At 35.7% G+C, this 25,889-nt stretch overlaps 4 protein-coding genes and 1 long non-coding RNA gene across 5 annotated transcripts; 2 read left to right on the plus strand and 3 right to left on the minus strand.

Moving 5' to 3' along the window:
• Nucleotides 1-200: 200 nt before the first annotated feature.
• On the minus strand, nucleotides 201-1,915 carry LOC136807941 (uncharacterized). Its single transcript, XR_010846725.1, has 3 exons — nucleotides 1,665-1,915; nucleotides 856-1,053; nucleotides 201-310 (listed from the first exon to the last, which is right to left on the minus strand). It is a non-coding gene; the product is annotated as an uncharacterized lncRNA (long non-coding RNA).
• Nucleotides 1,916-2,562: 647 nt separating this feature from the next.
• On the minus strand, nucleotides 2,563-4,915 carry LOC136807939 (potassium channel subfamily K member 9-like). The gene is made up of 2 exons (XM_067064566.1): nucleotides 4,096-4,915; nucleotides 2,563-3,492 (listed from the first exon to the last, which is right to left on the minus strand). The coding sequence occupies exons 1-2, from the start codon at nucleotides 4,502-4,504 to the stop codon at nucleotides 2,876-2,878; spliced, it is 1,026 nt and encodes a 341-aa protein (XP_066920667.1). The 5' UTR covers nucleotides 4,505-4,915; the 3' UTR covers nucleotides 2,563-2,875.
• A 947-nt stretch (nucleotides 4,916-5,862) lies between these two features.
• LOC136807859 (uncharacterized) lies at nucleotides 5,863-7,448 on the plus strand. Its single transcript, XM_067064479.1, has 2 exons — nucleotides 5,863-5,881; nucleotides 6,226-7,448. Exons 1-2 carry the CDS (start codon nucleotides 5,863-5,865, stop codon nucleotides 7,446-7,448), a joined length of 1,242 nt encoding a protein of 413 aa, XP_066920580.1.
• A 7,303-nt stretch (nucleotides 7,449-14,751) lies between these two features.
• On the plus strand, nucleotides 14,752-15,681 carry LOC136807860 (UDP-glucose 6-dehydrogenase-like). The gene has a single exon (XM_067064480.1). The coding sequence runs from the start codon at nucleotides 14,752-14,754 to the stop codon at nucleotides 15,679-15,681; it is 930 nt and encodes a 309-aa protein (XP_066920581.1).
• A 2,836-nt stretch (nucleotides 15,682-18,517) lies between these two features.
• Nucleotides 18,518-24,790, minus strand: LOC136807942 (uncharacterized). The gene is made up of 2 exons (XM_067064567.1): nucleotides 24,710-24,790; nucleotides 18,518-19,845 (listed from the first exon to the last, which is right to left on the minus strand). The coding sequence occupies exon 2, from the start codon at nucleotides 19,796-19,798 to the stop codon at nucleotides 18,746-18,748; it is 1,053 nt and encodes a 350-aa protein (XP_066920668.1). The 5' UTR covers nucleotides 19,799-19,845; nucleotides 24,710-24,790; the 3' UTR covers nucleotides 18,518-18,745.
• Between the last annotated feature and the right edge of the window lie 1,099 nt (nucleotides 24,791-25,889).

Consider the following 25,889-nt stretch of genomic DNA (forward strand, 5'->3'; position numbering starts at 1 on the left):
CGTTATAATGCTAGCCCACGTTGGCGTAGTCAGTACACAGACCCGATATCTACCGCTAATTTATTGCCGCAGAGGTACTACGAGACGATAAACAATTAGTTCACGATTTTGGTAGGTATTATCGTGTTAGACTTTCTTTAACTCGATTTAAGAAAATAGTATTACAGGAAATGAAAAATGTATACTCACCCCAGCTCAAGTATTTACATTTGACAAATTCGCAAAGAATGTCCAAGTTTTCAACTTCGCTCAGTAATACACATGCTACTGTTAAGGTCAATATAGCTTCAATGGCTGTACTGATGATTAGCTGAAATGGCAAAGCATAGTGTCAGTTAGACTAATTGTTTGGATAAAGGTGAGTTTGAATCATTGTAATTCTAGGTTTAAAGTATGATGATTCTTGTAACCTTGAAACCACGTACTTACAACTTTTGAATGATTCCACTTAAATAAAACACGGAATTAAAATAAATTAGATTTTTTATGTATTCTGATGCGAAGTTAAAAATATCAATTTTCACAATTCTTAAAGGGTTAAAAAGTAGGAATTAGAAATTCGAGAGCCTTTGAAATTCAAAAAAAGTTATGAATGTTATGAAAATCTGTACGGATTTTATCCTAAGTCTAAGTGCTCCATTTTCCAGTCGAAATTCAATAAGGCTATTAGAGTGTGGACTAGTTTCTACACGACCACACTTTTGAAATTAACTTTGATTTCATTCCCATTCGAAATTCAATATGAAAAGTTGCACTCCACAAAACCATCTCCGCAGGATTTTTTGAGTTGGATTCCACCAGGAGTCTGAGACGTAGGGGTGTGTCTAGAGTGACAGTAGGGTATATAACACTCACAAAGATTTCCCAGTTGATCATTTTCAATAAACTTTCATGAGCATTTATTATAAAGATGATGATATTTGCAGTATTAAAAAGAGTTTCCAATATGGTTACTGCTAAGAAGAAAGATTGGCTTTCAATTTCATCTTCAATTTCTGATGGAACTTTTGCTCTCCAACCAGCAATAATACACCATGATAAGATCATTAGAATCTAAAGACATCATAAGATTTTAACACATTATATGATGTACTGTACTTGGTATTGTATGGGTTTAGCAGTCGACTTAAAGCATGGAAATAGAGAGTATTTTTCGAAATTCCTTTAAAATTTAAATTACAAAACATTTCTCATAACAGATAGAAAAACTGGTTGAATTTTCCTTTAGACCTTCATAGTCTCTGTAGAAAAAAACACATGACTTCAAAATCCTTTTCAAGGTGAGACAGGGGTGAATGGAAAGTCTCAGTAAGTTCATATTTCAACACCCTCTTCTCACAGACCCACTAGGACCCCTTCACACTGGAGAAATTGTCCAAAGTATCGTCGCCGGTGGAAGATTATCCGCCAATTTTTGTCCCAACTGAAAATAATCAAATAAACCAATCCTCACTGCCAAATGTAATGCTATTTTTCCCATCCCCACTGAATTTTCCGACTTGAAAACAATGGAATATAAATCCCCAGCCATAAAAAATATGGAAATATCGATCTCCATCGAGTTTCATTCTATTATTTTCATCCCCACTGGCCGAAAAAATCCTACCAGGTCTGTGAAAAAGGGGTGAATTTCAAAAGAAATAAAACCATAACCAAAAACATACCGTATTTACAATCCAAACAATTCCAAATTTTGATCTCAAAAAACTTTTTGGTTTACTTGTCGATGATGGATCAGTGAGAGCAACATCTTCTGAATCTGCTGGTTCCGATCGTATTCCGTTCGGATCTTCCATTGTTTTCCCGATTCTAAGAGATCTTATATTTTCCCAGTTTTAATGGAACAGATTCTTCACTGACGCACTTTCAAATTCTATTGAGTTTAAGCAAAATTGAATGGTTTGGTAACAAAGTAATCATTGAATAAGATAAATTTAATCCAACAAATTCAATCAACAAAAAGGACTCCTTGAAAAAGCAGGATTTTTCTCATTTTAAATCTTTAAAGAAGGAAACTTTCAATACCAAGTGCGTGTAATGTGTGTCAACGAATCTTTTTATAGGGATAAAAGAATATACTAGACTATTACATCTAGCTTAGCTACAAGTATATTGTACATAAAACATTAAGGATAACTTTTCTTATCCCTAAGCAAGAAAACCTTGAAACTTCACAAATATATGTTAAAATTTAATTCAACGACAATTCTATCAATCTATGCGACCTTATGAGTTTTACAATTTTACAATAAGTTATGAGAGAAAAATCTACATGTACTATAAGCTGATTTCTAAAACGTAATTAGATTCATACATCTGGCTTAGAAGCATTTTCTCAAGCATCCGTTGCATTGCTTTGTAAAAGCTTACATGCTGTTTATAATAGCAAGGTATTAGAAGCAATTTATTGTTAAGTGGGGTTCGACGTAAAAATGCCACCAGTCCAACAATGGCATATTAACAGTTAGGCTTCTGCTCATCCTCTAGCAAAAAAGTTTCTATATAGGAAGTATATCTTAAGAGGTCTGCGATTCAGACTAATTAACAGTACTCCTCTCAGTTGGGCTTTATCATTATTCAAAGGACTCCCCTCAATACGTCGTAATAACTACAAATAGACACAATGGGTATGTAGTGTTAATAAAAAAAAGCATATTATTCTTCTTATATAATGGTCATCGTGCTATTCCTCGCCAAATGGCACACAACGTTGTTAATCCAACGAAAATCAAATCACTGGTGCGCTATATCACTTATTAATTGAAATTTCGTGCACGTCTTATTGTATTGCAATAGCAATAGGTATTGGAAGTCGTCTCCTGATTCGTAAAATCGTTCGTACTTCGTCCAATGGGATACCATTTATCCAAAAATCTTAAATCAAAAGATTTTTGATAGCAATTAAATTGGGATCTACTTCTTCATGGTCTATTTTAGAGACCGGTTTCGGTATCGGTTTTGTTTTCTTCGTTTTTGCTTCCTCTGTTTTCTTTCCCTCACTGTCTTCATCCCCGACTGAAGTCAAAGCACTTATGAACGCTGCCATCATGGAAAAGGTTACAATGAACAAAAATATATCAAACAGAACATCAATAAATAGTGAAATATGTGAATCTTCCAGTCGTTCGATCCTATGCTTAGGATCTGGTTGCATATCACCAAAACCAATCGTGGTCATCATAATGAAAATATAATAAACGCAATCAAAATACGTTTCTCTATGAAATCCTTCCGTCTTTTTGTATAAGGCAGATAACAAGATTAAAGTCATTGTTGTTGAGACTTCCACAAGTGCAACTTTCCGTTTAAACCAAACAATTTGTTTTCGCTTCAATATTTTTTCCTCAAAACCTATGATTAAGTATTTGATACAACCATCAATAGTTTTACCACATGCCATTGTAGTCACTGTGGCTATAGGGATTCCACAAAGAGCAAACAGAATCGTCAATGCTCTTCCTGGTGTTGATTTTGGCACAATGATTCCAAATCCTAGAATGAAAGAATGAAAAATGAACATTGTGACTGCAGTAGATGGCGACCGGAAAGCTCTCTTTTCCTTAACTGCCTTGAGGAGAGTAACACTCCTTCCCCTTGATTTTTCCACTTTTTGATATTCTTTACTTACCCTTTTTTCATTTTTTTTGGTCGCCGAGAATGAAGCAGAGAGGTGTCAAGTATCATTTATAACGTTAGGCGTTGACAAAAGATACTCAGACTCAAAGCTTTTATATTATCCTTCGCAGCAGCAATCCTGAAGCAAGGTTTGTTTATGGTTATTCGGGAAATAAAAAAAAAACTTTTAACACACTAAAGTTTTTCAGATTTTCAGAGTTATGGAAAAAACCCAAAGCAGAAAAATCACTGCGATGAAGAATGTGAACAGACAATCTAGAACAACCCAGCTGGTACACGACGTTATTTTAACGTTATATGGACGTTGTGAACATTGAATAAACGTTGAAACAGCGTTGTGTGCCAGCTGGAAAGTCAAGGTGTTCTAGAAGAAAGAATAATTTAGTATTGGTCCAAAGTAGGATGTTACGATATTCCCAAGCAATAAACTAAAATGAAGATAAAAAACATAGGCCTTACCAATGGTAAAAACAACAGTGACCATATATGACAACCACTTTGCAAAGTAAACAGAGTCCAAATAGCAATTTTTCGAAGCAGGAGCAAAAGAGGGTGTGGCAACCTCGTTGTTTTTTTGTTGTTGACTGCAAATTGCTGTTAAATTGGAGATAGCTTTCATAATATCAGAATTGTTCGAATGTGTTGAGTTCATTCCCAATATATCATTACAAAGCTTTTGACTTGAACATTGGTCGCTGGAATCTTTATTGGGTGTGAAGTAATGACACTCCTCTATATAAAAAAATATTATACTACCAAGACATATGACTGCCCAGAGTATCAAATTGTACTTGCAATATTTCTTTAAACTGTTATAGATTTCATCCTTTATATTCTTTTTGACTTCTTTAATGTCTTCAATGATCATTTTTGCAGTTCGAACGGGATAGATACTAAAATTGCGCCCTTGGAAATCTTCCTTTATCCAAAGTCTAATATGACAATAGTTTTAACCAATAAAACTAATTGGCGACGATTTGTATGACGTTATCTGGATGGTAAACGGTAGTAAACATGCAGAATAGACGTCGCTCAACGAGACGTCAATCAACGTCTTGAATGGGTCCACTTTTTATTTGATATAATATAATCGTAGGTGACAACTCACTAATATGAAAATCTGATCAATCAATACCGAGTCCACTTCGAGAAACTACTTGATTCACCAAATTGTTTATTCAAACAATTTTGATCCAAATGCGCAATTATATACTTCCTGTTTTCAATCTCAGAAATATTTTGTTTGTTGTAACTGTTTTATTCCCATCCCAAATTCGATGATGATGATGTGTTTTCTTATTGTTGAATATAATACTTTCATCAAAGATCTTATTATTTTGAAATATGAAAAAATTGGAAAATATATATCAGCTAATATGAATAAATTGATGAAGAGATTTTCGCAAAAGCCATTATTTCATCAGCTATAGTTCTAAATTCGTTTATCACCGACCCCCTACACATATGAATAGATTTCTTTCTATTCAAGTTGTAAATTATTTAGTGTTTTTAAACGTAAAAAGTATCGAACATTTATCAACTGGTTGCTAAGAAGGAAGGCAAAAAAATAAAATAATATGATTTCCACAGGCTCTACTGAGTAAAATCCGTTAGTTCCCAGTTTTGGAGAATCCTATGAAACACCCCCTTCTCACAGACCCGGTAGGATTTTTTTAGCCAGTGGGGATAAAAATAACCTGAATAACGAACTGAAAATCGATGGGAATTGATATTTCCATATTTTTTATGACTGGGGATTTCAATTCTTTTGTTATCAAGCCAGAGAAGTCAGTGAGGATGGAAAAAAATATTTTGCAGTGAGGATTTGCTTATTTGATTATTTTCAGTGGAGACAAAAATTGGAGGGAGAATATTTTCGACAATTTTTAAAGGTACTTACAAAAATTGGGGTAACTCAAGGAAAAACAGTGTTTATTTTCATTTAGCTAAAGCCAGGGTCAATCGACAAATAAACAAGAATAAGATTGAAAATGGACGTTGGTGTTGAGTAAATAATGTAAAAATCATTCTCAAATGCTCGCATTAAGTGAAGATTGACACCCAGAGTCATAAACTTTGATAAATCCTTACTGGAAAATCTTAAATTCATTGGCACTGAAATAATGTACTGAAATTCCACCCCACCGAAAACAATGAATTTTCAATTGGTCACGTAGACACGGTACAAACTATTTCTTTTACCTAACCATATCGGTGATAACATATATGGTGATAAAAACTAAAAGTTTTTAAAAATAGTTTTCCAAAAGCACAAACTTGATAAAAATTCTAATTTTCTGGATGTATTAGTCTGATCTTAAAGGAAAAAATTTTTCTTAATCGCTGGACATATTGGGACTTAGAGATTTAAATTTGCGATCTTTATGACCCCTTACTCCTGACCTGAACATATCGTGAAAGAATTTATAATTTCGCTGAGACCTTTCATCCTTTCATTGACATCGGAGTTCAACCTTTAAGATACTTTAACTATTAAGAGCCTTGATAAATCTAACGTGTTTATTTTAAGAGCCTATTTTAGTAGTCGTAAGAGTAGGAGTTAAAGCAGTATTTTATCACCCATTATAGTTGGAAAGAAAGGACTCTTTAACCAAAGGCATCACATTCACATCGCACAACTCAATTGTCGCACTCTGAACTCTCTTAACTCACGAAAAGAGATAGTCGTCCACCTTGAGAAATTCAACATTCCAATATGCTCTATCCAAGAACATCGCTTCCTCCATAATGCAAACGACCCTGAGATAATTGCTCAACCATTGAATCGTTACACACTATTCACTGCTTCCGCCTGGAAAGCAGCAAACAATGCAACTATTGGCGGAGTAGGAATCATCATCCGAACAGATCTTCTACCAATTCTGTCGTCAGTTCGAAAGATTTCAAATCGTATTATCATCGCTGATTTCAGAGGTAACCCAAAATCCAGCATAATATCTTGCTACTCTCCACATAGCGGTTACGATGAAAAAGATATCGAAAGATTCTACACTGAAATGCGCAACCTAGTTCTTACAATACCAAGTCATTCATTCCTCGCAATATATGGAGATTTCAACGCCCGTATAACCGGCAACTTTTCATACCATAGCATCTGCAACCAGAATGGTGATTATCTCCAAGAGTTCATTGCAGAATTCAACTTATTCTCCACAAACACATCTTTCAAAAAACGAACAAGCTCCCTTTGGACTTGGAAATCTCCCACCGGAGACCTTAGCCAAATTGACTACATACTCTGCCGAAAGAAATGGAGAAACACTATCCATGATTCTCAAGCACACTCTTCTTCTGATCCCATCGGTTCTGACCACCGCATCGTCGTGACCAAGTGCAAGCTAAGCCTCCGTGCCCCAAAGACTAACCGTCAAAAGGCACTAAACTGGAAAGAGTTAGCTGATCCAACTACAGCAAACTCGATAAACGAGAATCTATCAGTAAACTGGGAAAACTGTACGGACAAATCGTATAAATCCTTTACTGTACAATGTATCAACACGGCAAAAACAGTCCTACCTAACAAAGAAAGAAATGTATCCATAGAACCTGAAAGTGTCGCCAAAGCTTGCACGGAAGTGTTAAACGCACCACTGGAGGACGTATCGTCAAAACAACAACACCTCAAGGCAACACATTACCAAGAAGAGGAAACAAGGATCAACATCATCCTAGACGAATTTGACAAGTCCAAATCGACAAACAGCTCAAAAAACGCCTGGAAACTTGTTAAGGAACTCTCGGGAAAGAAAAAGCCCTCTCTACTTGTTTCATTTCAGGAGACGATAGACTAAAAACTTGGAAAGACCACTTCCAGAAACTTCTTAACAACGTTACCACCGATGAAAACGAACTTTTTGATCCTCAACAAATTTTTGAACTCAACGAAAACACATCTCTACCGGAGACTTTACTATGACGGAAATTGAATCAGCCATCAAACAAATGAAAAAACAACAAGGCACCCGGTCTCGATAGTCTTCCACTCGAACTGTGGAAGCTCCCTAAATGTAAAGAAATTCTTCTTACCTTCTGCAATGCAACTCTAGATGGCGCTCGACCTCCTGAGTGGGGATTGTCTGCTATCGTACCTGTTCCGAAGAAGGGTGATTTAACTAAAACCGATAACTATCGCGGAATCAGTCTCAGTCAAGTCTCGGCTAAAATCTATAATCGCTTGATTCTAAATAGACTGCGTCCTGAAATTGATAAAGTACTTCGACCAAACCAAAATGGGTTTCGTAGCTCTCGATCGACATCATCCCAGATCCTTGCCCTCAGACGAATAATTGAAGAGATGAAAAATCACAAAATGGAAGGGGTTATCACATTCATCGACTTCCGTAAGGCTTTCGACAGCATCGACCGAAAACGTATGTTCAAAATCCTGCATGCATACGGAATTCCACCGAAGATAGTTGATGCCATCAGAATAATGTACGAAAACAACTCTGCGACAGTTCTTACTCAGGAAGGTGAAACTGAGTTCTTTAAAATCGAAACAGGGGTATTACAAGGCGATCCACTTGCACCTTTCTTATTTATCATCGTTCTGGACTACGCACTAAGAAAGGCCATAAAGAGTTCTGATGGATTGACTTTGTTTAGACGAAGAAGCCGCCGTCACCCTTCAATTCATCTTGCCGACTTAGACTTCGCAGACGATATTGCCCTAATTGACGAAAGCATCAAAGAGGCAGAGCGTGTTCTCCACAAAGTTGAATTAGCAACACAATCTATTGGCTTGTTTTTGAATATACAAAAAACCAAATACTTGCATATCAACTCAACAAACAACCAAAGCTTCAAAACCATTGATGGATCAGAACTTGAAAAGGTCCAAGACTTCAAATACCTCGGCTCGTACTCCGAAACATCTACTGAAGTCAATACGAGAATGGCACAAGCTTGGTCTGCTCTCAACAGGCTTGATACATGCTGGAAGTCGAAAATTTCTGCTAAAACGAAACTAAAGATCTTTGATGCGACAATCATGTCGATCCTTTTATATGCATGTGAATCCTGGTCCCTCAATAAATCTCTCGAGAGAAAAATTGACGGGACCTACACAAGGATGCTGAGAAGGGTGAAAAACATCAATCCCCAATCACATACCACCAACAGAGTCCTCTACGGAGGGCGACCTCCAATCAGCAAAGTCATTCAAATCCGCCGTCTCCGCCTAGCTGGCCATATCATACGTGGTAACGAACCTGCAACAAAACTTTTGTTCTGGGAACCTGAAAAGCCTAGACGAAGAGGTCGACCAACCAAAACGATTAAATCACTGATACATGAAGACACTGGGTTGGAAGAGAGGGAACTTATACGGCTGATGCACGACAGAGATAGATGGAGGGAACACATCATGTCACCCCAAGTGGATGCCTAAAGTAAAGTAAGTATAGTTGGACCATAAGATTTTAAGTGAGACCACGATTCATAAGACTCGACTTTCGAGTTGACTGCATTTCTGATGAGGTGATGACAGCTTTGTCATAGTACATTGTATAATACCATATATTTTTGGTACACACTTTGGTTAGGAGGTGTGAAAATTTACTTTAAAAAATACGTCACCCTAAACTGTTGGGTACAATCTTTAGACTTTAATTCAAAAATAGATTAGTACTATTAGTGGCACGATACGAGGAAAGATGAAGCTGATTTCAGATTGACGTTGCTCTGTATATCGATTCCAACAATGCTCACATTGATAGTTTGGAGGTGTGAAAATTTACTTTTTAAAACGTCACCCTAAATCGTCGGGTATAATCTTTAATCACGTAAAAAACACTGAGATTGCCGCCCACTAAAATAGATTAGTGGCACGAATCTACAAGGCTTTTATTTAGGCCCGACTATAGACGATCCTATCCTCTACACAAGATCACTAAAAAGGGAATAGTTTAGGAGAGGTGTGATAAATTCGGGTGGAGTAAGCAGTGACGGAGATGTTTACAGTGTTTTGTTCCAAAACTCTACCGCCACTTTTTTTCCGTAAACCGCCCTGACGCCCGAACTCTTTCTCGCATTTACTTTAAGGGCTCTGACAATAGTCAAAAATTAGTATTTCAGTTTAATGTCGATATTTTGGCTGAAGGTTCCTTTTAGGAACTAGCAAAAAACTGCGTTTACAGAATTGTGAAATATTAATTCCTTCGCCAGATATTTAGTATCAAACTTTGTGTATCTAAAACCTCATCTTTTAAAATCAAAACTCTCTATAAAGTATGCATCAAGCTAATTACGGCAGAATAATTACAAGCCAAGCCAAGCCAAGACGCAAAATGTTATTGTAAATAGCTCATCGCTTACACATTGTATTTCAAAGTTAAACAGTGTTCACCATTAATAAAAGTAAATTCCCATAATAGCAATGAATCATTTATTACTTTCATGATCATAAAATTAATTAATTTATGCAATGATGCCATTAGGAATAATTATAGTTTAAATCTAAAATTGTTAAAACCTTTTGCACAATTGAAGAATCATGTCATTTATTTTTAAATAGCTAAGTTTCAATGGGTAATTAACCTTTTTGTTTCAAAATTTCTTTACACTGTCCGCAAAGAATTGAACTATTTTAAATTTTGCGGAAAATTTTTCTAAAAAGATGTGTCAAAAGTTATGACTGTTTATTTAAGCAAAATCCAGATGAAAAATTGATGAAAAACCACTATTTCGAAGATTTCGAGACAAAGAAGCATTTACAAAAATTTTCCGCAAAAATTTTTATTGTTCTGTAAAAGATACACCATCTACTGCGAAAATGTTTTCAAAATGTTTTTTCTTCGCCGAAACTAAGCTCTTCAAAGTTGAAATATGCTTCCTCGCAAAAGTCTTCATTTTCTTCTTCATCAAATCTTTTCAATGCAATTTTTAAATTTTCAGATTCAGGAATAGTTTGTCTAACAGAAAATGTATAACATGCCATAGTTTTGTTGGTTACATCAGTCAGAAAACACATTTTAAACACGGCAATTATGAAAAATTCACTATGGTCAGAGCCCTTAAACGGACGATAGCATCGTCTAGCCCGACTAACGACGAATTTCGCTCAAAATGAGAAAGCTCAAAATGAGAAAATCTCGAATTTGAGAAAAAAAATCTCATTTGCTCAAAGTTGGGGGCTGAAGTCTCCCCAGTCTCCCAAGAAATGTCGTTTTGGAAAATTTTGTCGGTTTATTCATTACGCTGTCGAAAGACTATTATTTCCAAGCTTTTCAATCCCGTATCTAATTCCTTTGTCATTTATCGACATTGCAAAAGAATTTTTGTCAGGTCAGTGAGACAGAGATATTATCTATTGGCAAGTTCTCAAGAAGCAATAGTCTAACCAATTGATCCTTTGGTTATCCTTGTTGATGAATAATCCATTGTTATGCACATGATTGCACAAATCAGCTAACCACGGTTTATAATATATAAGGTGGCGAAGAAGTAATCCTAAATCCTTAGGATAACTCGTTGATGACGTTTTTAGGGTTGATTTAGAATATAACATAGGTTTAATAATGCGTCAAAAAGTTTCTAGAGCGTGAAGTAAATCAGGTGTGATCCATCCCTGTGTTAAACCATTTTACAGAATATAAATCTTGATATTTTGATCCTACTCTTAGATAAGAATTTTGATTTAGGAAAAACAAGATATCATTTTTGAAAATTGATGCCCTAGGTGCTAGCCCCAGGAGTTATGCAAACAGCTTGGAGGTAGAGCTATTTTTAAGCTCGGCATGGAGAAGTAACAGAGATCTACCTTATGTAGACTATGCTATAGTTTAAGACAAATTACTTTCTAAGAAATAAACCCAAAGCCGAGAAAATTCGTAAACGGTTTTTTGCCAAAAAAGAGTCGGTAGCACAGTTGGTAGAGTTTGCCAGTTTTTTCAGTATCCATACCACCATATTTTCCCGCCCTTACTATCACTGTAACGGACGACATTGTGAGGGGAAGAAAGGTCCTATACCGAAGAGTACACAATTTCCCCCAGAAAGCCTCTTCTACACTTTACAGATCATCTAAATAATGATGCAATGTTTCGAGCTCCAACCCTGACCCTAACTGATAAGATCGAAATATTCAAAAATCAAAAATATCGAAAAGGTCAAAAAGGAAGAATAAAAAAGTCCACTTTTGGCCATCCACAACCCCGACCGAAAAGTGACTGAACCACCACCGATTCATTCCTAATTGTTTATCACGGGATTTAACTACATGTGGTTTAAAAGAACAAATTACGCATGCGTGTTAATGCAGAAGTCTGATAGTACCGTAAAGGTCAATTTTTCTTATCAAATTTAGATAAATTTTGCTTTTATTTTTTTCTCTACAGTGTATGAGTCAAGTTTTTATCTGAAAAAGCTAATTAAAATTCAGAAAACGCGTGTCAAACTAAAAATCAAAAACATTCAAACTGAACGAGAAATCATTTTCACCAATTTAACGCAACAAGGACAAAAGAAGGACCCTGATTTTAGTCTAAAGTCGTTCCTTCAATTATCGAAAACGTTGACTTACTGGTTATGTAAAGGGAATATAAGAAAAATTCAAAAATATACGCGTTTATTTTAACAAATCATTTGCTTAATGAATTGTCAAGTCAATATCTGTCTCTGATTGTAACTGTTACATTTAGTTAGACTTTTGTGCTTAAAGATAAGAATAAGTGGTGGCTGCTGGGCCTGTGTAGCCTTTCCAGGACTTTTTTCGGGACAGTACAGATGCTGAAAAAATAACTGCCTGATTTTTTGCCAATTTCTCATGTTCAAGCCTTTTCCGTAGTATTTTAATTACATTCTTGTCAAAACGCGCTCATCCAATTCCCATGAGATTTTAAGTATCCCTCCGAGATTCAACCGAAAAGTCTATTAAACTCTGGTTAAGGAGTTTCTCAAAATCAGTGTTTTTCATTTGTAATTGTGCGTAAATCTGATCGGATATCTTAGGAAAATGGGTAAAAATGGTCAAAAAATGGCGAAAATAAGAACATGTTAAGAACATTTTTAGGCATTAAAACTCAAAAAGTTCCCAATTCTGGATGTTCTCATAAAAAAAGTATAGCCAAGCTAACTGGCCGTGGACCCAGTAAAAACAATTATAAGCATAGATTAATGAGTGATCGACTTCAGCCCCATCTATCTATGTTGTGTACCCCATTTTATAGTTGACCCAGTTTGAAGGTTTCAATACGAAATTTCGTCTAAATACATTACGCTAGACTGAAAACTATAATGAGGTTTATTACATTCTAGGGTTGTAATTCAACTCAGGAAAATCATCTTTCAATTTTCGATAGAACTCCCCCAATACTTTATAGAATTCGTTTCTCATTTACATGTTCTCTTCACGTGAGAAAGATATCCCTTTCTCGAGAAACTAAATTGATGAATTCTAACCTCCCTAATGGTGCATTCAGAAGCTCATCCATAATGGGAAAGATCGAATATTCACTACAGAGGATCATAGACAAAGCAACCAACCCCATCAGTAATTTATTGATGCTTTTAATTATTGACCTGATTTGGATCTAAAGACACCCTCTTTCTCACAGAGACCCGGTAGGATTTTTTCAGCCAATGGAGATGAAGATAACGGACTGAAACTCGATGGGGATATTTATTCCCATATTTCTTATAGCTGGGGATTCATATTCTTTCGTTTTCAACTCAGAAAATTGGGTGGGATGGGGAAAATAGCATAATATTTTGCGGTGAGGATTGGCACATTTTATTATTTTCAGTGGGGACAAAAATTGGAGTGAAATCTTCCACCGGGACGATATTTTGGCCAATTTTTCCAGTGAGAAGGGCTCGCCCGTGAGGTGTCTAAAGGATGTTCAAATTTCATGATAGAGAGTGTAGATTTTCTCTAAATAGGTTCGAGTTTATCGACCCAGTGATAGTGATTATTTATCCATTGATATTTATAGAGCCAGTTCATTTTGGAAGTTTATCGTGGCTTGGACCATGAGTTTTACGTTTAGCTTAGTTTGTGAAATTTCCTTACAAGGTGTGAATGAAATGCTATTAATGTGAAATCTAATCGTTTAAGGAACATGTGTCGTCTCTTTATTCTTTCTGAACTTAAGTGAGATACAGTATCACTTTCCTTTCTTCCCAATTCATTTCATTGTCATTCTCACAGCACAGCTACATGATCAGCTATTTTGTTTTTATCTGTATCCAAATAGTGGAGAAAACATCCTCAATCCTCTCCCGATGATGGGAGAAGAATCTCTTGAAACGTAGCCAAACGTAAATCTCGTGATCCAAGCCACGATAAACTACCAATATGTAGATTTTCTAGCAACTATATCATTTTTATGAACCTAATGATGGTACAGATGGTATGAACACCAAAAAGCTTTGAGAAAAATAAAAATTGTTTCATGAACTTTTAAATTTTTGTTTTAATCCAATATGACATGGTTCACTTTGACACTAAATCTTCTTATACAGAATATAGATGAACAACACCCTTTGTTATTAGTCCCCTTCTCCCTCAGAGCCCTCAGATACTGGCTACACTGTAAAAAAACTCACATTGTACTTAAAAATGAACCAATATTTCTTAACAATTGAACCCTTGTATCTGTTTGATTAACTTGATCTCATTTACAACGAAATTCGGGTTTGATTACATCAGATCATGGATATTATTTAACTCCAATGGTTAACGAGTAGCCCTCAATTACATACTAACAGAAAAATAACGGGAGTAAGGAAAATCAAATTAAAACGATATTACGAAATTTTACCAAAACCTCAAGGATTGATAGTCCTATAAATTGGACTGTCCCATCTTAGGATGAATCAAAGCAAATCAAAGCCTGCCAACGAAATAAACGGAAGTGAGCTAACGTGATCTACATTTAGCAAAATAATAGAAATTCAGCTTTGATCAAATATCTTGGTCATCCAAATTTGCAGACTTTGATTCTTGGATATTTTGATTTTCTTCAACAACCAGAATATTAAAAAGCAACAGAGCCTTGGAGATTCCAGTGTTCAAGAAAACGCAGAATCAACACGACAGTCAAATTTTTATTCAAATAACCAGCAGAAATTTTGGTGACTTGAGATTCACCAAAGATGGCAGCTATAATTGGATGTGGTTTCGTTGGTGGAGCAATGGTGAAATGTTTCCAAATGATGGGAGTCAACCCTCTTGGAAAATACGACAAATACAAGGATGGTGGTATCGGCTCCTTGGAAGAGTGTATGCAATGTCCAATCATCTTCTTGTGTTTGCCGACACTTTACGATCATGATGCTCGCGAATACAACAAATCTGCCATAGTGGATACACTGCATAACCTTCATAATCATCAATATAAAGGAATTGTGGTTATCAAAAGTACAGTCGAACCTGGTACCACTGATGCAATGTCCAGAAGATTCCCAAAGCTGTCAATCATGCATAACCCAGAATTTCTATCAGCTGCCACAGCCTTTGATGATTTCAAGAATCAAGACCATATTGTGATTGGACAAGGAATCAACTGCAATAACGATCAACTCCAATATCTTCATGATTTCTATCGCCGATACTTCAAAGAAGCTGAAATATCAATCTGCCGTTCACTGGAATCAGAATCAATGAAGTCCTTTGTCAATACCTTTTACTCAGTCAAAATCCAATTCTTCAATGAGCTGTACTTGCTGTGCAACAAACAAGGAGCTAATTTCAATATTGTCAAAGAGCTTATGATCAAGAATAAATGGATCAACCCAATGCATACTGCAGTTCCCGGCCATGATGGTAAACTAAGCTATGGTGGTGCATGTTTCCCAAAGGATACTAACGCATTACTCCAATGTATGAAGAAACATAACATCCCTCATTCCGTGTTGGAAGGATGCGTTCGAGAGCGTAATGACCTGAGGAACGATTCTCATTTGAACGCCAAAATCAACGGAGACGAGGAAGTAAAATCGAACAAACTTGAAGAAATGAGCGACCGAAAATTAATCGCAAAACAGGTTTACGATGGAATTATCAAGGAAGGCTTATTGCTTTAGATTAACGAACCTTGTAAATGACAGTTAAGACTTTCAATTAAACTTAAGGGAGAAACTTTCTAAGACTTAACAAGATTCAAAGGGATGGGCTTCCCAATTACAAAGCAGAACTTGTTCGAACAATGTTAGTTGACGATCTTTTAACTTGATTTAACGTGTTATATACCATGTACATAGTAGTAAAAAGTGACTTTTGATGTCATCATATATTTTATATAACCTTGTAGATTATATTTATGATAGAGTTTTATTTGAGGAAAGATAATATTCCGCAACTTTTGTGGTAAAATACGTATACGTTTAGCTGGTTATCTAAGAATCCGTACACGCGATATTGTAGCGGTTTGGTTTAGGGAAATAACTGTTCGACCAAGCCACTTAATCTAATTTTCTTGTTTTCGTATGAGACACTTTCTCAGTTCAAATTTTCTAACTGCACGACCATTTTCGCTACATTTTGCCCGATAACTAGGTTGAAATATCAATTTTTGATCCCAAATGGTTTAGAAATCAAGCCTCCAAAATTTGACTTACTGTCTAGGAGAAAATCTTATCCGTGGAAAATATGAAAAATGAAGAAATCAAATGCTAATCGTGATGGGAAATTCGCTTATTTTTAATACATCCTACCTCAGTGCACTGATGAAATTTTTCCCACGTAGAGGATAAAATTGGGGGATTTGTCGTTCCCAATTCAAAACATTCCTTGCACAGTTGACAGAAGGAATGGTTTTAGAGTGTGATTTTTTCATTGAATTTCAAATGGGGATGAACTTAAAGTAAATTTTTCATGTGGGATGAAATTGTAGGGTTTTTTTCCAACGGGGAGAAATATTGGCCAATTTTTCCACTGGAACAGGGGTCCCACCGGGTCAATGACATGCGGGTGTTTTCATGGTTGGGTATCACAATTTCTATTGGTCAAACCTCATGAATCAGGTGAGAGTCAATATACGATATTGTCTACAACCTCTTCATTGGGCACTCGATTTTAAAACAACCGTACGTGGGGACAAAAATTAGGGTCTCAGAATTGGACCCTTACAATGAAGATAAAATTTAGCCAAATTAAGTAAATCTTATCAAAAAATCTTTATGAAAAGAATTGTCAATTTTGAAGGTAAAAAATGCTCAAATTTTACAGGATTTCCGCAAAAAACTTTATTTTTTTCTTCACTTTTTACACCCGTACAGTAGATTGCTTTCCATGAATACTCCCCTCCTCCCCCTCCAGAAACCCTAAACAATATAAACCAATGGTGCGAGAGTATTTGATAAATGTTTTTCCAGTGGGGAAGTCAAAGTGTATTTGAAAACTTCGTATTTAACCCTGTCAACACTTCAAGATTATAATGATACAGATATATCATTCAGAGATACGTCATTTTTAAACAGCTCATTGACAGATTTTCCCGCAACATGGAGGCAATGTTTCGAAGGAAACTAGGACTAGATACCTTTTAAGGAGCTAAGAAGAATCACTTGATATCTAGATATAATACTGATTGTCTCTGGTATCAAATCTTTTGACATTTCACCTGTCAAGAATGTTTAAGGATTTCTTTCTGTTTATTATAAACGGATACTGAGGGAGGAGTAAAATGTTGACAGGTTTCTGAGCATGCTTGTAACTCGTGTCGTAAGCATTATAGTGGATATCAACTTGTCTTATTGGTATCAGATGCTCAGAAATTGCGGTAAAGTTTTCACGGGCCAGGACATAATTAATTCTTCTGAAATAAGTTCGGTTTTATCAAAGGGGGGCTCAAATATTATGGAGCAAGAATTTCTGTATATGGTAAATGATATTGATAAACGAATTTTCACCTGATTTTAAAGCTATAAAAAATAAAATTTGAAATCCCACCTATTCATGATAAACAAGTGATTTTATATGCTGGCTACAATTTGTCAAACCTTACAATCCATCTCGGCCTAGAAAGAAATCCTGATAAGGTCGCTAAGAAAAGTAAAACACTCCCCGCTATATATTTGAAACACCTCATCCCTTGCCAACTTTGATTTTCCTATAATAAATCCGGACCATTTTCAATGGTAATGTAGTTGTTACTTGGAATGGAAATTTTTCTTAACTATAATACTGAAACATCTTAAAAAAAATCGTAATATTTCTTGCCATAAAATTTCAATATTTTTGGTCCTCTCTTTGGAAGGGGGGGGGGTTCACGGTTGGCGGAGGACCGGAATCGAGAACCCCCTGAACCCCAGCCCCTTTCTTTAACCCTATTCGTACTAGGGGGGGGCTCTTTCTGTTCGGAAGTCAAACTATTGGTAATAGCTCCTGAAATAATAGAGCTTTTACCGTGAAATTTTCTGTAAATTCCTAACTTTTATTTTGCTTCAAAATAAAAAAAAATTTGACACCTAAATATTTTCACACCTTGAGCATGATGACATTTCTGACAGTAAGGTGTCACAAAAATTGACACTTTTCCAAATTTATTTCTAATGTCAAATATATCGTCTAAACCGTAATTTATTGAATATTTAGGATAAAATAAGCATTTTAAACTCAGGCAACTTTTTTCTAAAGCCTTTGTTAGAATACAATAGCTATTTATAAGAACAAAGGAAAATTTCGGTTTTTGCTCACTTTGGGCATGATTAGTGACGTCATCAAAAAAAATTTTGTCAAAAGTTACCTTACGTGACAAGGATCTTGTGTGCCAAATTTCATTCAAAAAGACCCACTAGATCAAAAGTTAAGGGGTGGTACAGGAAAAGCCCCCCCCCTAGTTCTGAACCGCCCCTAAAAGCCTAGTATGAATAGGGTTAAGAATTTTTGGTAGTTACAGAAAAAGATAAATTTCTGAACTATTAGATGTCTTCTTAAACCTTTATTTACTATCTACAATATGTATAACTAAAAATTATGCAGAACAACAGACAATAAGATTGATCATCTAGAAATATACAAAAATTACGATAAGGAGAATTTGAATTAAACTGTACAGGTTTTTAAACATAGATCTTGAATCTGGAAAATAATAGAAACAATTCACAATGTGGGACCAACTTCTCTTTCCAACCATATTAAAATTATTCAACAGTGACTGAAATACTGTTGTTTTTGTTTCTGAAAATAATCGTCCAAATTAGCGCCGTTTGAAACTAATAAAGAAACACATTCGAAATGCCCATTTAAAATGGCGTAATAACATGGCGCATGTCCAAAAATGTCTGATTCGTTTACATCTTGCCCATCATTTATAAGTTCTTGAATTTTTTCATAATTTCCCTCTCTACATGCTTTGTGTAAAGTATCAGAAAATTCTTGGCTCTCGTTCAGGTTCTGTTTCAACTTTGATTCTTCATATTTTCTTTCAAGATATTCTAAATGTTCTTTTGGTAGGTGACTTATAGTCGATTGTGCTCGTTGTCCACTAGAGCTATATTGATGACGGTGTTTCTTTTGACAGGGTGTAGCGCCCACTGTTGACGCCCTCGGGAGTTGATTGTTATTGTTTTTAATGACCGCCCCTTCTTCATCGGAAGATAAAGATGCATCACTCAAACTCAAACTTTTGCTGTTATGGAAAGATTTTAATAATCGGATTCGTAAATCGGACTGTGATGGGGAACCCATTTCATCCGATTTTATGAACAAAGATCGGGATCGTGTATCTGAGCGTGGTCGCGTTAACGTAACGCGTGGATCATAAACGGCTGCGTACGTCCCACGCCTTTTTCCTTTGTAATGGCTTGGGCTTAACTTCTTTTTCTTTTCCTCCATTTTGCGGTTTATAACTGATGAATCACTCGATCGTCTGTTTCGATCAAAATGAATCCTTGATAAATCCTTCAGTAAATCCTCTGTAGGATCAACCTTAGGATTTTGTTTGATTTGTTCTTCATTTAAATGATCTGAATTTTGCTTCTTTTGGATCAAATCTTTCCCTTCACTTTCATCCTTGGTGTTCCTGTTCTTATAACTGTTCTTTCTTTCTTCGTTTGATGGCTTCAGCTTTTTCAGCGTGTTCCATGATGGGAATTGCGTCTGTTGCGCTAGATTGGATAAGCGCCGCTCACCTTCAAATAACTTCTTAGGTCCACCAAATAAACCATTTGAACGTTCTAAAAATTCAGCACCAGTCATTATGTTCACCTTTGAGTGGCCAATGATATAATGATTCAAGTTTTACCCTGAAAAATAATAAAACCAAAAAGAAATTTAATATGATAGCTCAAGGCTTTATATTTCATAAACACGCAAATTTTTAATTGATTCCGGGGGTCGAGTTATTCCGTCCGAACGGTATCTCTTTGCATATTTGCTTTTAGTCTCCCCTGATTATTTCGAAAACTCATTTCAAGGAGGGCCTGCTGTGTTTAAAATTTCATCCATGCTGAAATTGATATATTATGAAGATGCTCTCAAATGAGAAAAAGGGAACACCCCTCAACTAACTTAAGGACTGTTTCTTAATTCATGACCTTTAAATGAAAACTTGGACTTGAAGGTTAATCTTTTAAACTGAATTAAGAATGTCTTAAAAACAAAATATCGGGTTCATGTGCAAAATACAAATAACTCTTAATAACTTCCAGGCTTAAAATGATCGATGGATGTATAACGTGTTGACCTATAGAGACTGAGAAATACACGTTTTTTCATAAGAACAAACTATATAATAACATAAGGCTTCGATGGTCAAACTGTTAAGAACAAGTTAAGAACATTTTAAGGCTTTGCAGACTTGAAAACACCCTTTTTCTTAGGAAAATGGCAAAACATACTCACAAAATGGTTAAAATAAGAACATGCTAAGAACATTTTTAGGCTTAAAACTCAAAAAGTTAAGAACATTCGAAGGCTTCAAAAAGGGCTCAAAAATTTCAAACGTTCTCACAAAAAAATGTGTAGCCAATAGCCCTGTTGCCTAAGCTCTTTCTTTCTGGGTTCACACTGTTCATCTAACTTATCAAACCCGAGATACTTTTTTCTCATATGTGGATTTCCCACAGTGAAGACAGCATATCAGTTACGCGTTGCACACTTTTTATACACCATCTTACTTAACGTCATTAAGTGTGACTTTTTACGTCGAACTTAAGTGTGAAGTAATATAAGGGGGGAGAGTGAACATTTCATAATAAAGGCTTAACGTGTGACGTCATTGATTAATCAATTATTTCCACTCTAAAAAACAGAGGATTTGATTTGGGCCTTCTTAAATCTTGAACTTTTTAAGTTCGACGTTCAATATTTCCAAATAATAAAAAGGAAAATATTGACAGCTACATTATCAATTTCATGTTTAGATGGATTGATATAAAAATCATAAACAAAAATATTGAATATCTCTGACCAAGAAAACAAACTTTTTATATCTATGTGCTATGATTGTTATGCGCTTGTTTTTGTAAGAATATTTAACCGCAAATATGAGAGTGGATCTAAGAAAATATTTTAACATCCGGCTCTCAGAATTATCAAGACCATCGGCTAAAGCGTCCGACTGTCTGTATCATGCTGGTCGAAAGATGTTGTTTTCAAAATTCAATGAACGTTTCTAGAATGTCCATAAAATGTTCGAGATTGAAATCGAAACAACTTCATGTTTCATCTGAAAAAAAAAGCTACTCCTTAACTTAAAACCCCACTAATCATAAAACATAGCCCGAAAACCGTCTCTGGTAATTCACCCCTGTGTCACAGACCCAGTGGGACGGAAAAATCGCCTAAAATTTCGTCGTCTCATTTCGGAAAAATACCCCCTACAATTTCAGCCCCACTGGAAATTTAATTTTTGTTTTCATCCCTAATTAAGATTCAATGTGAAAAAATTGCACTCCAAAACCGTCTCCGCTGGATTTTTGACCTAGAAACAATAGGAATTTCCATTCCCATAGAAATTTAATCCCCACTGTTGGAAACGTTATACCGGAGCTGTGGGAGTGCAAAAGTACAAAACTCTAGGAAATAGTATCCACTGAAAAAGGCATAAACTTTGGAAATCCAACCATAAACGTTAGAATTACTATTTTTGATTTTTTGATTTATTTGACTTTTATTTGACTTATTAATCTGTGTTTTTTCTACTTTTTAGACTAGATAATGCTCAAAGAAATGAGCGAAAGATCTCGTAAATGTGTGGTGTTTTCCCTGTCTGAAAACATTAGAATTCTTATAATTTCGATTGCCACTGTCCAAAACATCTCCAATCATCATCAACGTCATTTCAAGCCATGTACTTACCAAAATAAACAAAGCACAGAAAAAAAGTTGACCTTTCTTGAAATAAACATTAAGTAAGCACCCATGCTCATCAATCGGTCACATAGGATTGAATTTTTTCTCAACAAGATACAAAAACATGCGTCGTAAAAGAAAAGGTCAATCAAAGTTTCAATCAGACAAAACTCATAAGCCATCTTAAAATATGAAATAATTACCCATAATAGATCACCCCAACCTCGTTACGCTTTTTGATGCTTACTGATAGCGCTAGATAATATTCTCTGGCGTCAATCAGTAATGTAGATAAAGCCTGGGATACACGGGGACGAGGTTGAGATCACTCGAATATATTTTACGTAAAATATCCTTGTTTTACAGATTTTGTGAGAGCCTTCTGTTGTGTCCTCAATATTATCTCATACTTCATCAACTAATAAACCTTTCAATTTTACTGGGTTGTGAATTTTGTTGTGTCTAGAACCTCGCATGTAGTGTTTCTATCAATCAACGCCAAAATCTACAGCAATCTATACCATCAACCCATTGTACTGAAAATTAGAATTCGAAATGCAGCATCAAGATCGAACAACTGAGCGCCTAATCAAACTTCACGCTTAAAATTTCGCAATATTTACATCTGACCTACACAGAAAGTATTTATCACACATATATATGATACTGTAGTGATTGGAGTTGGTTAAACTTGCTCTGTAAAAACGCTCACGCTAAAGCTAGCCGCTATAAAATTAGATGGATGTCATTTGAGCCTCGAATGAACGTTAACTTCTACAAATAGTCTTATAAACGTTTTACTAACATTTGAATTTCGAGAATTACTGATTCTTAAAATACAAATAAAGCTGGACAGATAAGCTATCCAATCCCTCAAGGTTCTATTCTAATGCAATATTCAAGATTACTTGTGTAATTTGTTTATCTAGCGTGGCAAATAAAACGACATAAATCTCTCTCAAGTTTTTTTGACACAAGTTGTGTAAATACTGTTGAATTTTTTTTTAATAATTTAGGTAAAATATTTAATCACGCAATTTCAAAGGTTACGCTGACAAGGTATCGTATTACTTTCATAAGGTTTTGAATTTTCACGTGACTAGTCTCTAAAATTAGACCCCAAAGCCTCTTAAGCAAATATATTGTTAGGTCTTTTCAATTTTTTTTTCGGATCTAATTTTCTCAATTAATTTTGAGAACTATCGTGTAGTTGAACCTGTTGGTCTTTCTATCAACAGCAGTAACTGACGAAATATGCTGCAATCTTATCCCATCAAGATGATAAATCTTATGGACTGGTACACTGATTTCCTACGAATTAAATTAACAGATTTACAACGAATCAAGATTAAGAGATATTCCACCCCCCCCCATCCCACTTACCATCGTTATTGCCCCAACTATTTCAGAACATTCTCACAGAGACAAGGGTGTTATATTGCCAATTCCTCCGCCAACAACTCTGTTAGTCTAAATAATAATGATAATTCTAGTCAAGTAAAGTAATTCATTATCACTTCTAAATACTTACGCCTCTTTTAACCACCTCACAGTTCCAAGTCAATATGAAAACCCCCTTTACAACAAGCAGTGTTAACGAGTACCTTAAATTCAATAAGAAAAAACCCATGCCACCTATCTACGCAATATGGACTTCAAAAATAACTTCAAGTTACCACAGACAACAATAGAAATGTTTTGAAAGTTTAAAGTACTTTCTTGACATAGGAAATGATCAGAGACACGTTTGTTTTCGTTTCGAAGTTGACGAAAAAACTTTCACGCATTTAAGCTGGTTACAGAACTATTTGTGACGTACTTTATTCGGGAGAAGGTGTTAGACTTTGGTTCTACGCCTACACAGCTGCGGCACATAAAAAAGTGTCTATTGTCATTGACGTAGCTGCTTGTGAAAAAGCGGTGTTTAGAAAACTTCTCGGGATTCTGTGAGTTGTGGTATCAAAAAGGCTCTCGTTTATTCATGTTTTGAAAATAATTTGTTTTCATGAAATTTTTTATAATGGGCTCCTGACAGTACGGTTTAAAACTCCACGGTGGCAGCCTAGTCAAGAAAAGTGGTAGATAGCCTACAACGATTAATAAGAGTTCTCACTAGCCTTCATTCCACAGTTCTGATTGGTAGATATTATCCTAGAAGTTAGAATTTATCCTGTTCTAAACGTTTTAGTCGAGAGGTATTAGAAAGAGATTTAAAACCTCACAGCCTCTGACCGTTATATACCCTGAACCAAGTTTCTAAATGCTGGCCAAGCAAAATCTTTGATCAGAATTTTTTGAAAAGTGGTACCCTAATTGCGGCACTACTCAATAGCGGTGTAAATGCATCGAGAGTGCTAGATCTACTTTCCCTCGAAAACTTTTGATGATGTATCGCCGTTAGACGGTGATGTAGACGCCATCAAAGATGGTGGATATAGCTCGGTCTAGGGATATATAAAGGTCAGTGACAGCCTTCCTCAGTCAACGCCCAACGTATGAGAACAAAGAGAATACGAGATCAGTAGTAGGAGCATGTACGAATGAAGCTATCAGAATGACAGAGAGACAATATAAGATAGTCCAGTCGTTGATATGTTCATGCCCAATAAAGTACAAAATAAACTAGACTAAAATAAACTTTCATGAAAATTCATGTTTTGGAATTTTCGAGATGGAGGAGAGGGAGGGGACATCTTATGCTCCTGTCTTGGACCCAAGAGGACCCTTGAGTAGAAACTCTCACGAGATTTTTCTATTTTAAAGGTTTGTGTCTACGAAAGTTAATTGTATAAATATAACTGAGACTTTACCTACCTTGTGTTTTAAAAGAAGAATTTAAAAGTTTTTCCTCTCCTTGGTCTATTCCTTTCTGTTAACGCACTATTCCCTGGAGCCCTTCTTTCTTCTAATGCGTTGAAACCATAACTCAAATCTCAAGTCATCAGTTTTACGTTTTACAAAGATGTTTTCAATTTTCCATATTTGTATTTCTCATGTACATAGACGTTTTAGGGGTCCAATTCTATTTATGTGACTAAAAGATAGTTCTTTGTTAAAAATTCTCTCAATGTGTAAAGTTCAAAGAAAGCTAGATCAATATTTAACAGATTACGAGATTCTTTCTAAATTCTTTAATACATTTTCAGTTCCTTGTAAAATTTAATTGTTTCCATCCCTCGATTTAAATGTCAAGCCTTTTTGCTGACTCTTCCATAATTCATTCATTGTCCCCTACACATTTGCTTCCGATGTTATTTCCCATGACAACGCATATGTCAATGTTAACATTCTCTGTATCACAGTTATACGTTGAGACACCCTGTCCGCCCTGCCCATCGTCCATAAGAGGGCGTAAGAGAAATTACCATCCTCATTTGCGTTCTTGATTTTATCTCAGATACGGCCAACCTCGTCCACGCTTTATTGATGTACTCTAGATTATCGAACGCCCATCAGTAAGCATAAAGAAGCTGATTATTCGATGGGAACTACGTAGAGCTGCGGTAATAGACGAGCGCATAACGGTTGATCTGGCGTTCAAAAATATTGCTTAATCTTCGTCATTACAAGGCTATAAGTCACGATTATATGTATATGTTATGTGTTGTGCCTGCCACGAGAAAATCAGCCATATGTTTCGGCTGATATCTATAAAGCGATAACCACAGCTGCCCCACTTGCCACGAGAAATTCAGCCATACGTTCTCGCAGTTATATCCATAAAGTGATTGCCAAAGCTGCCACGCTTGTCACAAGAAAATCAACCATACGCTTTCGTAGTGATATCTATGATCTATGAAGCGATTGCCACCCCTGCCATCACTTTGAAACTCAACCTCTGATACTCAGGGTACACACAAATGTTTTGATTTTTCGTAAGCTTGACTTTTCGTTTCATTCGTATATGAGGACCTGACAACAACGACAATTCTTTAGTTTACAAAGGTACGAAGGTGAGAAATTGCGCAAGCTGGCACTGTTGTCCGCCGTCGTC

This window comes from Clytia hemisphaerica, unplaced genomic scaffold, assembly GCF_902728285.1.
Source record: "Clytia hemisphaerica strain Z4C2 unplaced genomic scaffold, Clytia hemisphaerica genome assembly, whole genome shotgun sequence".
Taxonomy (NCBI): Eukaryota; Metazoa; Cnidaria; class Hydrozoa; order Leptothecata; family Clytiidae; genus Clytia; species Clytia hemisphaerica.

Excerpts from the sequence above, each read along its gene's own strand:
- LOC136807860 (XM_067064480.1), top strand. The coding sequence starts at position 14,752 with ATGGCAGCTATAATTGGATGTGGTTTCGTTGGTGGAGCAATGGTGAAA.
- LOC136807942 (XM_067064567.1), bottom strand. The coding sequence starts at position 19,798 with ATGACTGGTGCTGAATTTTTAGAACGTTCAAATGGTTTATTTGGTGGA.
- LOC136807939 (XM_067064566.1), bottom strand. The coding sequence starts at position 4,504 with ATGATCATTGAAGACATTAAAGAAGTCAAAAAGAATATAAAGGATGAA. Across the intron at positions 3,493-4,095 it reads CACTGTTGTTTTTACCATTG|GATTTGGAATCATTGTGCCA; the intron begins GTAAGGCCTATG and ends CTTTCATTCTAG.